The sequence below is a fragment of the Mesoplodon mirus genome, assembly GCF_964341445.2.
Source record: "Mesoplodon mirus genome assembly, chromosome: 3".
NCBI lineage: Eukaryota > Metazoa > Chordata > Mammalia > Artiodactyla > Ziphiidae > Mesoplodon > Mesoplodon mirus.
In genome coordinates, this window is record NC_138978.1 from 120,877,996 (window position 1) to 120,891,169 (window position 13,174).

Below are 13,174 nucleotides of genomic sequence, written 5' to 3' on the forward strand. Positions count from 1 at the left end.
TGGGGGAGGGGAACAGACTGGAGTGGGGAGGCTGGAGCCCGGAAAGCAGAGGGGAGAGAGTATACTCTGATAGGGGTCCAGTAGGGTCTAGGCTACCTGAGGACTTTGAATCCAAGATTTCTTGGAAGCGTGACCCGCCTTCTAAACTCGTTAGCGGATCAACTAAGTTCCCAGACCTCCAGGAGGCTACATAGATGGGGTCGAGATTACAAACCCAGAGCCACGCCAAATCGTTAACTCGGTGGGTCTCTCTGGGCCTTTTCCATCAGGAGTCCTCTCCTTACAGGGTAGGAGGGCCGACCCCAGAGAGTGGACCTGTCTCCACCCGGACTCTGCTTCCCTAGATTCCTCCGACTGCCGCTCTCTCTAATCCCGGCTTTCCCCGGTTCCGTTTCCCGGGTGACTTTGGACAGCTCCTTGCCTGCCCCCTAGCCCCGCCTCTCCGTCCTGGTCTCGCTTTAGCCCAGCCCCCTCCACTCCGGTCCAGTCCGGTATCCACTCTTCTCCCTCCACCACGGCTCCGCCCAGGTCCTTCTCCCTTCGCACAGGGTCCGCGGCGTCCGGCCCTCCAGGGCTCCAGGGCTCCTCTACCCCTGTGACCCAGGGCTGCCCAGGCTCCGCCCTGGCCCCGCCCCTCTCGGCTGCCCTAGTTCCGCGGCTCCGCCCTCCGGGCTCCTCCCGCCCCCTGATGACTCTGTGGTGCCCCCTGTCGGCCTCGCGTGCGCTCTGTGGTTGCCCCTTGCCCTCGGGCCCGCCCACCTCGCTCGGTTGTCTTGGAGAGGGACGCTGAGGCGACGCCGCGGCAGGCGGGTCCCGCCTGTGGACGCGGAATAGAGACCCTTGATTCGGCCACCTCCAGGGCGAGCCCCACAGAATCCCGTCCTGCCTCCTTGCCCCCGTGAGTGTCCCCAGAGTCGCTGCGGACGGCACCAGCATGTCGGGCGAGGCGAGCGCACCACCGGTGGCCTCACCCAGGGCCCCGCGTTCCGGGATCCAGAAGTCATCCGGTGCAGTGACCAGGAAGGGGGACCGCGGGGCCAAGGAGAAGCCGACGACCGTCCTGCCGCCGGTGGGGGAGGAGGAACCCAAAAACCCTGGTACGCTGGTGGCGGGGTTGGGGGAATCAGGCCTCTAGGGTTCTCCGCGCGCTCCCACCAGCCACTCGTCGCTCGGGTTAGCCAGATTGGATGGGGCGTCTTCGTTGTGCCAGGCAATGGCGGGCGAGACAGACGAGCCAGTAAATAATAACAGAATTTTGGGCGCTGAGGAGCGCTGTGTGGAAAAGGGCTCCACCAGCTGAAGTCCAATATGTGAATGTAACTAGCTCCTGGCACATGGTATGGGTGTTATAAGTGGTCACCGTTATGAGGTGTGCACGTGTTATTAGGCACGTTTCTTCTCTGTAGTATGGAGTCCTGCCCTGCCTATTACTGGGAGGCACAATAGAGTTGATGGTGAGAAAGTATTTTATAAACTGCAGATTCACTTGTTCACTCAACAAATGTACACTGTGCACCCAGCCAAAGCGCCCTGCTCCATCCTGGGATATGAATCACAGTTTACGTCCCAGCACAGTTCCTGAAACTCAGCTTGGCAGATGTTTGAATTGAACTTGATCTTAAAGAAGCCACACTCTGGTTTGGGATGCTGACAAATACAATAAGATGTGCTAATTTGTATCCGAGAAGAAGGTCCAGGGAATGATGGAAAGACACAGGGGCACTGCCAGGAGGTGACTTTGAGTTTAGTTTTATAGATATTCATTCATTTATTCAACAATTACTTTTTGGATGCCTGCTCTGTGGTCAGGTCCAATAGAAAGAGAACGAGATGGACACAGTCCAGCTGGAATGGAATTTACATTCTCTAGGAAAACAAAACCATTGGAAAAGTATGCGTATGAGTGTGGCTCTTTATGTTGCAAGTGATAGAACCCCAACCCAAATTAATTATCCACAAAGGGGAATTGATTGGAAGGCTTCTTGATTCAAATCTACCAGCTTTGCCTTCAAAGAGGGACAGGAACTTGCTGTCTCTGGACTCAAGGAAAAACAACTTGGGAAAAGACTGATTGTCAGACATTGGTCAGGTGCCATCTCCTTGGGGAGGAAGCTATGGGAGCTGGAGAAAGAGCATTTTCCAGAAGGAGAGAGAAGACAGGATAGAATCTCTTACAGATATGAACCTAGTTACCTTCACACACACACACACACACACACACACATACATACACACACACACACACACTCACACCACTCTGGCTGCTGTGTGGCAAATGGAGTGGCAGAGGGAGAGAATGAAGGCAGGCAGCTGAGTTACGAGGCATTTCAATAGCCCAGGTGAGGGACAGTGGTAGTTGGACTCGGGTAGTGAGGGAGATGGGTTAGGCTCCTTGGCAAAGTACTTCCGAGGTAGAAAAAGAGTTGGTGAAGTAGTGGATGGGGTGGAAAGTGCGGAAGGTAGCAAGAATGATTCCATGTTTCTGTACTGGGCATGGGGTGGGTTAAGGTGCCATTCATGGAGACAGGCAGGCCTGAAGGAAGAGCACGTAAGAGATCTCCAAGGGGTGATGTCGGCTGAGCAGCTGCATGGAAGCGTGTGGAGGGGTGAGAAGATGTCAGGGCTGGAGATGTGAATTGGGGAGCTGCTGAGGTTTGGGTGCATTTAAGTCCTGGGAATGAAAGAGATTCCCCTGGGGAGGGGGGAGTGGAACCGGAGACAGGAAAGGGCTCAGGACCCAGCCTCAGTGATCTCAGAGGAGAAGGAGCTCCCCCCAGGCAGGGGGAGCCAGAGGGGTCGGAGAGAAAGGGAGTGATAACAGGACAGGGCCACAGGGTCACAGCGGCTTTAGCAGCTGCTATCGTGTGTTGTGGCAGGGCTCAAATGGGGTAGCGAGTGAAGGCAGTTGTAGGAACGTTGATAGATTGAGAGGACATCGCATCTGGTGGTTTCTATTTCTCAAGGAGCTACGAGGCAAGGTCATAACGAGTGTGAGGAGGGAGTGTGGGAGGGGAGGAGAGCAGGAGCAAGGCCCTTTCGGAGCTGTGCTGCCCACTAGGTCACTGCTAGCTACAGCCCAGTGGTGGAACACTTCCATCATCCCATTACGTCCTGTCGGGCAGTGTTGGTTTAGAGCAGCGGTTCTCCCTGGACCATCTTTGGCATCATCTGTGAGCTGGTTAGAAATGCAAATTCAAAGACTCTACCCAGCCTATGGAATCAGAATTTGGGGGGATGGGGCCCAGCAAACTGCTTTAACAGGCTTTCCTACTGATTCTTACAGAAAGATGTTAAAGTTTGAGAACCTCTGTTTGGGGTAAGATGGTGTGAGTGAAGCAAGGAAGGACTGAGGGCCTCTCCCAGCAGAGGGAAGAGTCCGGGAAAGCAGGCAGTGTGCAGGAGTCAGCTGTACAAGGGGCTCCCCTAGCCTTCCAATGCCTCCTCTCATCGGCCTCGTCCATTCTGCTAATGTCTCTCCGGTGTCTGTGTTCCCCCTGACGTCTGGGTGCCTGTGTCTCTCACCCTTTTGCCACGAGAACCCTCAAACCTCTCTGCATCTTGCCCCACAGTGCTGAGCACACATCCTGCCAGCCCCCCTGCACCCTCCCGGCAGGCTCCCTGCTGTTGGCTGCAGGGGTTCTGTCGGGGGCACAGTCCCTGCAGCGCCCGCTGCCTGTGGGGCTCCAGGCTGTCCTGCACTTGGAAGAGCAGGCTGGCACCAAGGCCACCCTTCTGCCTCCGGTTTCTCGCCTTTGCCAGGGACACCCCTTCCCGTCTCAAGGAACCACTTCTTGTTGGGATGCCCATGCGGGAGCAGGAAAGAGCAGGGGTCTTTGGGGACTCAGGCACCTCAGGTTTGCATAGCCCTCAGGATGGGAAGTGGTGGGCATCTGTCTGAATTAATAAAACTCTTGAATGAGTTAAGATTTCCAAAGCATATATAGAACAGTGTGGGACAGGAGTAAGTGCTATATCAATGTTTGCTAAATAAATAAAAGCCTACCACCCTGCTGGGCCTCGGTCTACCCGAGTGCGGGCGTGGGGATGGGGGTGGGAGCCGGGGGGAGGTGGAGAGGTCCTTCTGCTTTCCTTCCTTTGCTCACATCAGGCCTGGGCCTTCTTTCTCCGTGTGACCCTGGGCAGTCCCCGCAAGGAAGGAACGTGGGAGGAGGCTGGGCTGGGGAGGCGGAGGCCCCCCAGGGAGCGGAGAGCCGGAGTGGAAGCGGCCTTGACCCACGGGGTGGGTGGACGAGCCGGCACATAAAAGAGGCGCCCTCATTGTCTACATTCCACGCCCTTTAGTCCCCTTCCTCCCAGGTCTTGATTTCCCACTGTTTCCTCTCAAGTGTTTTCAGTGTCGGTCTCTACAACGCATCTTACATTTTAAAAATGTCTGTGAGGACGTCTGCCTCGATGGAGGGGCCACTGCCCGCCCAGAGGCCCGAAACCCCGCGCGGACGAGCGTGGGAACGCGGCGCAGTGCGCTGATCCCTGGCGGCTGGGGCGCAGGGCTGGGTGGGACGTCTTTTGGTCTCTGCTGCCCTCTGTTGGCAGCCTTGGGCTACAGGCGGCGGGCGTGGCGCGGCGCTGCGCTTCCCCTCCCGCTCTCGTCCCCGCCCCCACAGAGGAGTACCAGGGCACCGGCGTCCTCGAGGTGGACTTCGCTGAGCTCTGCACGCGGTGCGGCTATACGGACTTCCCCAAAGTGGTCACCCGGCCCCGCCCGCACCCGGCCTTCGTCCCCTCCGCCTCTACGTCGGAAAAGCCCACCGTAGGTGAGTGACAGTGGAGACCCCGGGGTGTCTGCCAGGCCTACCGCGTCCATCCCCCATCGCACGGCGGGTCGAATGGCGGGGACGCAGGGCAATGTGTGTGTGAGTGAGCGGGGTGGATTCAAGGGGGCTGGTGGGGAGGTGGGGGCGGTCTTCCGTTGTCCTTTCCAAACCCTCGCAGATGCGGGTCTGGCGGAGTCCTCCAATCCCGCGGCTCCGTGGGAGCCCTCCCGGCCTCTCCGGCTCCCGTAGGCCGGCCGGGGCGTGGGGCCCGGGGGCGGTGACTCTGCCCCCTCCCTCCTCCCCCGGCTCCTCCGCACCCCTGCCTTCTAGACGAACAGCGGCTGTCCCGGTCCTGCAGTCTCAACAGCCTGGAGAGCAAATACGTGTTCTTCCGGCCCACCATCCAGGTGGAGCTGGAGCCCGAGGACAAGTCCGTGAAGGAAATCTACATCCGCGGTGAGGTCCGCCCCCCACCCCCACCCCCCGGTCCCTGTCACCAGCCGTCCACCACTGCACCCCTCCGGGCCTGAGGCGCCTTCCTCCTTTCCCTTCCGCAGGTTGGAAGGTTGAGGAGCGGATCCTGGGTATCTTCTCTAAGTGTCTGATCTCCCTCAGCCAGCTTCAGGCCATCAAGTGAGGGGACATGGGGGTGGGGGAGGGGCAGGAGGCCAGTGTTAGAGACGGGCCACCAGTGGTCTGGGAGAAAGAACTGAAGGGGCACGGAAGGCCCCCCCTGGGGACTGTGCGGAAGGTGATAAGGAAGAATGTGGCTGGGGTGTCAGGGTGGCTGTAGAGGACAAGGTGGGAAGGAGGTGGTGCTCCAGCTGCGTTTCTGTGCTTCCCCCCATCTCCAGCTTGTGGAAGGTGGGGCTGACTGATAAGACCCTGACCACCTTTATCGCCCTCCTGCCTCTCTGCTCATCCACGCTCAGGTCAGCAGAGGGGAATAGGCAAGGGGGAGGCTACCTGGGTAGCCTGGCTGGCTGGGTGGTCAGAAGTGAGCAGTTTGGGGACGGGGGTGACAAGTTCCAGCTCCTGTGGCCTGGGCTGGCATCCTTGTGGAAAGAGGGTGCTGCTAGTGTCTGTTGGGTTTTGAAGCTCCCATCTGACAAGCAGTGGGGTCCCCTTTTCTGCCTACACTGGTGCCTAAAGAACCTACCTTTGGGGCCTTATCCCCTCTCCTCTCCATCAGTCCCACCACTACCCGCTCTCTCCCTGGAGGTTCCTCACTGCCTGGTGTCTGGCACTGTACTAGGGACTGGTTCTTATCCTACAGGAACTGGCAGTCCAGTGAGGGAGGGAGAAGGGCATAGGAGTGGATACTGCAGGGCGCTGTGGGGACTGTAGTGGTGGAAGAATGGTTCATGAGAGACATGGAAGGCTGCCTGGAGGAGGTGGTGCTAAGCTGAGCCTTGAAGGAGTAATAGGAGGGGGTCCCGCAGGGAACTGGGAAAGGGCATTCTTGTATAGGAGGGAGCCAGAGCAAGGTGTGTAGTAGTATAACTACAGGGGTGGTTGCTGTATAAAGGACACAGCTGATTTGGCTGCCCTTTGTTGAAGCTCCACCAGCGCCCTTGACTTCTCCTGCTTCACAGAACCCACCGTCACTGGCTTGCCTCCTCACTTGTCTTTCTCCTGTAGATGGGATGGATGCTTCTTGAGGGCAGGGATTTTGTCTCCTTCAGCTGGAGGTCCTTGGGTGCTCTTTGTCTTGAACACCACAAAACACATATTGTATTCCATCGTGGGAATTAGAAACAATTTAGCCAGCAGGAGAATAACTATAGAATTCATCTTAATATGTAAAAATGAGTCAGATCAACATGACAAAAATAATGAAAAATAAATGCAATCAAGTTTAGATGCTAGATGAGCCAGGCTGAAAGGTTGGGCAAATATCATGAGAGAAACTTTTTTAAAAAATTAATTAATTAATTAATTAATTAATTAATTTTTGGCTGCGTTGGGTCTTCGTTGCTGCGTGCGGGCTTCTCATTGCTGTGGCTTCTCTTGTTGCAGAGCGTGGGCTCTAGGAACATGGGCTCCTGTAGTTGTGGCATGCGGGCTCAGTAGTTGTGGTGCATGGGCTTAGTTGCTCCATGGCATGTGGGACCTTCCCGGACCAGGGCTTGAACCCATGTCCCCTGCACTGGCAGGCAGATTCTTAACCACTGTGCCACCAGGGAAGTCCCCAGAGAAACTTTTTTTAATAGAGAATTTTCCAGCCATTAGTTTCATTTTTTTCTTGTGACTTGGAAAAACACCTCCATTTTCTCAGTACTGTTGGAGAAGCCACTGCCTTGTGGAGGGGTCATGTATTGGGTACCTATTGCTGTGTAACCAGTTACTTCAAAACGTAGTGGCTTAAAACAAGAAACATTTATTATCTCACAGTTTCTGTGAGATAAGTCCGGGTGTAGGTTAGCTGGCCCCTCTGGCTCAGCGTCTCGGTGAGGTTGCCGTAAGGCTGTTGGCTGGGGCTGGAGCATCTGCCGCCAGGCTCACTTATGTGGCAGCTGATTGGCCACAGCGCCTCCACTCGGGAGCCTTTCCACAGGTCATCTGGGTGCCCTCACCACTTGGCAGCTGGTGCCAGGGTTGGAAGCCACAGCCTTTTTGTAACCCTAAACTTGGAAGTGACAGCCCATCGCTTTTGCCATATGCCATTCATTAGAAGTGAGTCACTAGGTCCAGCCACACTCAAGGGGAGAGGATTACACTGGGGCACGGATACCAGGAAGTGGGGATCACTGGGGTCATCTTAGAGGCCCCCTTACCACAGAGAATTATCAAAATGTGACCCAGAGACATGAAGTGAGCAAATGCTCACTAACTCTGGGGAGTAACCCCTTCACATGGCACACTTCTGGATTTCTAGTCTGGAGAACTGTCACATATAATTTCCTGTATCAGGGAGTTGGGCGGGGGGTTGCATCCTTTGCCTCTGTTTCCAAGCTGCTTCCCAGAGCCCCACCCTTCCTCTTTGTCCCCTTCCCTCGTCTGGCCTCAGTGGTGCCTCCTGGGTCTCAGATTTCCCCCACCCTCAGGAAGGTGTCTCTGGAGGGGAACCCGCTGCCGGAGCAGTCCTATCACAAGCTCATGGCAGTGGACAGCACGTGAGACTCCTTTCCCTCACCCCCTTTCTCTGGGCCTGCCCCCCATTCCAAGTCACCCTTAGTTCCCACGCTCCCTTGCCCCTCCAGCACCTCCCCAAGCACCCTCAATTCCTGCCTCTCCACCCTCAGATTGAACGGCCCTCCTCATGCCCCCGTTTTCCGAGGTTCTGGGGAACGCCCAGGACCCCGTGTTTCCTGTGACCCGCGTTCTCCCTCCTGCTGCCCAGGATCGCGCACTTGTCTCTGCGGAACAACAATATCGACGACCACGGGGCGCAGCTCCTAGGCCAGGCTCTGTCCACGCTGCACAGCTGCAACCGGACCCTGGTCTCCCTCAACCTGGGCTTCAACCACATCGGTGACGAGGGCGCGGGCTACATCGCAGACGTGCGTGCGAGGCTGGCAGGGGCCCCCCGCGCGAGCTGTGGCGGCCCGGGGCTAGCCGGTTCACTGCCCCTCCCTGCCCCCTCAGGGCCTCCGGCTCAACCGCTCCCTGCTCTGGCTGTCCCTGGCCCACAACCGCATCCAGGACAAGGGCGCCCTGAAGCTGGCCGAGGTGGGTGTGCGGGCTGAGCGGGGCCGGGGAGCGACCCCCACATCCTCCTGCTCCCCGGGCGGCTGAGCGCGAGGTGCCTCCCCGCCGCAGGTCCTGCGCCCCTTCGAGCTAACGCACACCGAGGTGGTGGAGCGCCGGCGCCTCCTGCTGGAGAAAGGTTCGCAGGAGCGCTCGCGATCGGTGAGGAGCGCTCGGAGCCTGAGACCTGAGCCCTTGGAACCGCTTCCCAGGTTGGCTGCTTTCAGCCAGCTGGCCGAGTCTTAACCCGTCCTCTCTCCCTGTGTCGTGACCGTTTTTCTCTCCGACCTCTGCACAGATCTAACAAACGTTTGGGTTCTTACTGCAGAACCACTCTGCGGGCGGTAGAGTGTATTGGTTAGGATGACTAGATTTAGACCGCAGGGACTTGGAATCTGGCTCTTCCACAAAACCGCTTGGGACCTTGGGCATGTGACTTAACCTCTCGGGCCTCAGTTTCCTCACCTGTAAAATGGGGATAACTGTACCTAGCTCATAGGATTGTTGACAGGATTAAATGAGTTAATTCATCTAATGCACTTGGAACAGTGCCTGGCACTTAGTTAAAAAAATGTCAGCTACTATTTTCTCCCTCAGTATGAGTCTGAATGCCACCTCCCCCCACCCCCAGCTCATCCCTGGGTCTCTCTGCCATTTCTTCCCAACAGCACCTGCCCCAGAAGGGTCCCGAACAAATTATGTTAGCATTTAGGCAGGGAGAATGGGGTAGGGGTGCTGCCAGTCCGACTGCCACCCAGGCATGAGGCTTCCCTTCACTCCTCACTGGGGAAGGGGCGCCGGATTCTTCCTCCTCCATCCCCTCCTATTTGTGAGCACAGCCTTCCACCTCTCGACATGGGGACGACTCCAAAACAGAGCGTGAGAAGAATCAGCTGATGGGGGTCAGCAGTTTTGCAATGGTGGAGAAAGACAAGACGCAGACAACGAAGACCCCTAAGGGTCTGGGCAAGAAAAAGAAGTCCGGGGTAGGTGTGCTGTGGGCAGCAGAGCCCTGGGCGCTGCAGGAACGGGGGAGGAAGCTTCCTTGATTTGCGGGTGGGGCGGAGGGAGGAAGCCCTTTGAAAGTCTACCTCTGGCCCCTCCCACACCTGCTCCCCATCTGCCAGGGAGGTAGGACTCTCATCTCTCTTCTTATATCCTCCACAGGAAGTGGTGAAGAAAGAGGAGAAGTCAGGGTCTGGGCAGTCACCCACACAAGGAACCCCTAAGAAAGAAGACTCCACAAAGGCAGGCAAGGGGAGTAAGTGCTAGCACCCCTCTGCGGCGCCCACTTGGTGTGGAGGAAGGAGGAGCACGGGGAGGGATGCGGGAGGCCTGCGCTGAGCTAGACTTCTCACCTTGATGTCGGAAGCCCCAACCGGCCCCATCCACAGCACTCCACACTGTTTCTCCTGGGCTGAACCCGTGTGGCCCTGCCCTCGGAGAAGAAACCCACCTACCTAGCTGGGGGTCCCCCCTCCAGCTCTATTTCTGTTGTACCCAAACCCAGAGTTTGAGGAGTCCCCTTCCTCACCCCAGTCCATTCTCTCTGGGGAAACTGAGTGGTATCAGAGGTCTGCACTGTGTATTCTGGCTCCTCTTCCCACTCCAGAGGTAACCATCCCTGAGCAGAAACTAAGCAAGGGAAAAGGGACCAAGACTGGGAGCAAAGAGAAGCGCAGCATCCTCCTGGAGTCAGAGGTAGGCTGCAGGAGAAGCGGGGTGGGGGACACGTCCCTGGGGTCCAGTCCCCCAGCCTTCCTGGGATGGAGTCTCCAGCCCTGTACTGTGGCAGCAGCCACTTCAACTCACATTGTGTCCTTAGTCCTGGCCCCCTCCCTAATCCAACCTGGGCTTGCAGGGGGTAACAGAGCTCAGTGCCCCCTCCCCTTCTACCTTTACTTGCTTATTAGGAGCCCACACTTTTGATCCTCTGCCTCAACTCAGTCTGCTTCCCAAAAGGCCATTTGTTCCTCACCACCACACCCATGGTTGCTTGTACAGTTGCCCAGGGAACGAAGCACATTCTCCTTTGCCCCTGCCAACAGCTCCCCAGGAGGGCAGGGTCTTTTCCTAGTCGTGGTACTACCCCCACCCTGTGCACAGCTACTTGAGACCCTCTCTCCTTTGCTCCTGGAGCCTCCCTTTTCTATTTAAACTTGGACCAACTTGTTCCTTGCTTTGGAAACCTTCTTGGACTGCTGACTCTGTAGCTCCCACCCCTCCGCAGTGGAGTCAGCTAACCCTAACGCTAACCCGAGGGCTATCTGTCCTTACACAGGCGTACCTTGTTGTATTGTGCTTTGCAGATTTTTTTTTTTTATACAAACTGAAGGTTTGTGGCAACCCTGCGTCGAGCAAGTCCGTTGGTGCCATTTTTTTCCAACAGCATTTGCTCACTTCATGTCTCTGGGTCACATTTTGATAATTCTCTCAATATTTCAAGCTTTTTCAGTATTATTATATTTGTCATGGTGATCTGTGATCAGTGATCTTTGATGTTACTACTATGATTCCCCGAAGGCTCAGATGATGGTTAGCATTTTTTTAGCAGTTAAGTATTTTAAAATTGAGGTATATACACTGTTTCTTTAGACCTAATGCTATTGCACACTTAGACTGCAATATAGTGTAAACGTAACTTTTACACATACTGGGAAACCAAAAGAATGTGTGTGACTCGCTTTATTGCGGCTGTATGGAACCGAACCCACAATATCTCTGAGGGTATGCCTGTGTTCTGTCATCAAAAGACCTCCCCACCTTGGCAGGGAACAGCGCCTCCACTTTTAGGAGTCTTCTCTGGCACCCAGGATAAGATCTTACAAAAGAGAAAAGTCAGGTGGAGAAAGCGGGCGAGGGTTGCTTCTCAGTGCGTTTTCTGCCCCTGCCCCAGGCTTGATCCAGGCTGCTGTTTCTCCCCAGGACTGTTGCATTTTCCTCTCATCCTGCCTTTAGCGTCATCTCCCTCCAGTCCATCGCGCTCATTGCTCTCCCTGTTAGGAATTACTTAGTGAATGCCAACACACTATTTCATGCCTTTGCACCTGCTGCCACTTCCCCCCTGATCTTTATCTGACAGGGGCCACATACTATTCAGATGTCAGCTCACAGGCCACCTCCTCCAGGACACATGCCGAGACCCGCTAGCTGTGCCTCCTCTGTGCCCCCGGAGTACTGAGCTTCCCTCTGTCAGCTCTGACAGCATACTGCATTACTCTCTCTCTCTCTCTGGCTCCCCTCCACAAAGCTGCTTCTTGAGGGTATGGGCTCATTTATCTTTGTATCCCCAGCACCTGGGACAAAGCCTGGACTGTAGCTGGCCCTCAAAGCATGTATGTTGAATGAATGAATGAATGGCCTGTTGACCAGCTCCCCTCTCCTCTGCTGCAATCAGTATTCTGCCTTAGCAGCTGGTTGGGGAAGCTACTGAGATGGTCAACCCTCTTCTGGAGCCCGTGGAGCACCGAGATGGGAAAGTTTTCATGCCTGGGAACAGGGTCCTTTTGCATCTCAACCTTCTCCGTACGTTTGCCAACCCCCCCACGCCCCGCCTTCCTGCCACAAGGCTAGCTGGGCCCCATGCGGTCACAAGGGTGTCCCCGCCCTGGCTCCACGGAGCAGAACCTGGTTCTCCAGTGGTTGGGCATCATGATGGTGAAGGCCCTCTGGCACGGGGCTTTGGGGTGGGGGTGAGGGAGGTCAGACAAAGGAGGCATCAGAGAAGTAGAGCTGCAGTGAAATTAGTCCTAGGTAAGTGAGCTGGGGAGCTGGGGGAGCAGGGGCTTAGTTTTGGAGGAAGAGGGTCGCAGAGGGTGTCCCGTGAGGGTGTAGGCAAGAAGGAGGTTGGCAGTGTCGGAGGCCACGTCGTCTGCTCCTTCCACCAGGAAACCGCATCACAGAGGTGGGGCTAGAGGCCTTCCTCACCGCAGTGCAGTACCAGGCACAGTTCTCCAAGTCCAAGAGTGCGTCCAAGGGCCCCGTGGGGCTGCTGTGGCTGTCCCTGGCGGTGAGTCCCCAGGGACTGCAGCTGCTGCAGGCAGCTTGTCTCCCCATTTCCAAGACAGACCTGTAGTTTCCCTCATTCTTTTTTATCACAACACAGCCTTCATCTCTCTTGCTGTGAGATAGGCAGTCACACTCCTTTGCCTTTTCTCTATGTCCCCCAGCCCCTAACCCACCCTGTCCCAGGAAATGTTTTTCTCCCAGATGATTAACCTTCATTGCTTTTGTTAGCTATCAGCCTTCCTTTTCTTCCTTCAGAAAAACTGCTTCTCCCCACAATGTCCTGCGTACACCACGATCCAAGAGCTGATGCTGCCAAGGGACCCTGTCAGTAAAGCCGAGCACAAAGAGGAGGCGGCTGTGGCTTCCTCCACCTAGTCCCCTCCCACCTTCTACCCAGAGATTCTGGGCCACAGAAGCATCTCCTTTCCATGTGTGGGTTGGACCTCCCACGGGAGAGCTCAGATCATTAACAAAGTCTATTGCTATACTTTTTTCCTTGAGGCTGTCTGAAAACTTTGTCCCAGAACTACTGGGAATATTTGGACTTTGCGCCTGTTAACAGCGTGTTGACATGGCCAGAAATGGCCGAATAGCTTTATGGTTCTGCTGGGGGTGATCTCAGCCCCTCTGGTGGTGGCCGACCAGGGGTGTTGCTCTCCTGCCTCCTCAGGACCTAGTTCTTGCTAGCCCAGACCAGAGTC

At 56.0% G+C, this 13,174-nt stretch overlaps 1 protein-coding gene across 2 annotated transcripts; it reads left to right on the forward strand.

Annotated features, from left to right (window-relative positions):
• The first annotated feature begins 819 nt into the window (after positions 1–819).
• On the forward strand, positions 820–12,929 carry LRRC71 (leucine rich repeat containing 71). 2 transcript variants are annotated; one of them, XM_082615238.1, is made up of 15 exons: positions 820–1,097; positions 4,626–4,775; positions 5,106–5,231; positions 5,333–5,408; positions 5,630–5,707; positions 7,823–7,891; positions 8,119–8,278; positions 8,364–8,447; positions 8,538–8,627; positions 9,305–9,451; positions 9,633–9,726; positions 10,078–10,166; positions 11,876–11,990; positions 12,353–12,474; positions 12,729–12,929. In XM_082615238.1, exons 1-15 carry the CDS (start codon positions 935–937, stop codon positions 12,846–12,848), a joined length of 1,683 nt encoding a protein of 560 aa, XP_082471364.1. In that variant the 5' UTR covers positions 820–934; the 3' UTR covers positions 12,849–12,929. The 2 variants fall into 2 exon arrangements, with proteins under 2 accessions (XP_082471364.1, XP_082471365.1); XM_082615239.1 differs by having other exon boundaries at positions 11,879–11,990.
• Positions 12,930–13,174: the final 245 nt, after the last annotated feature.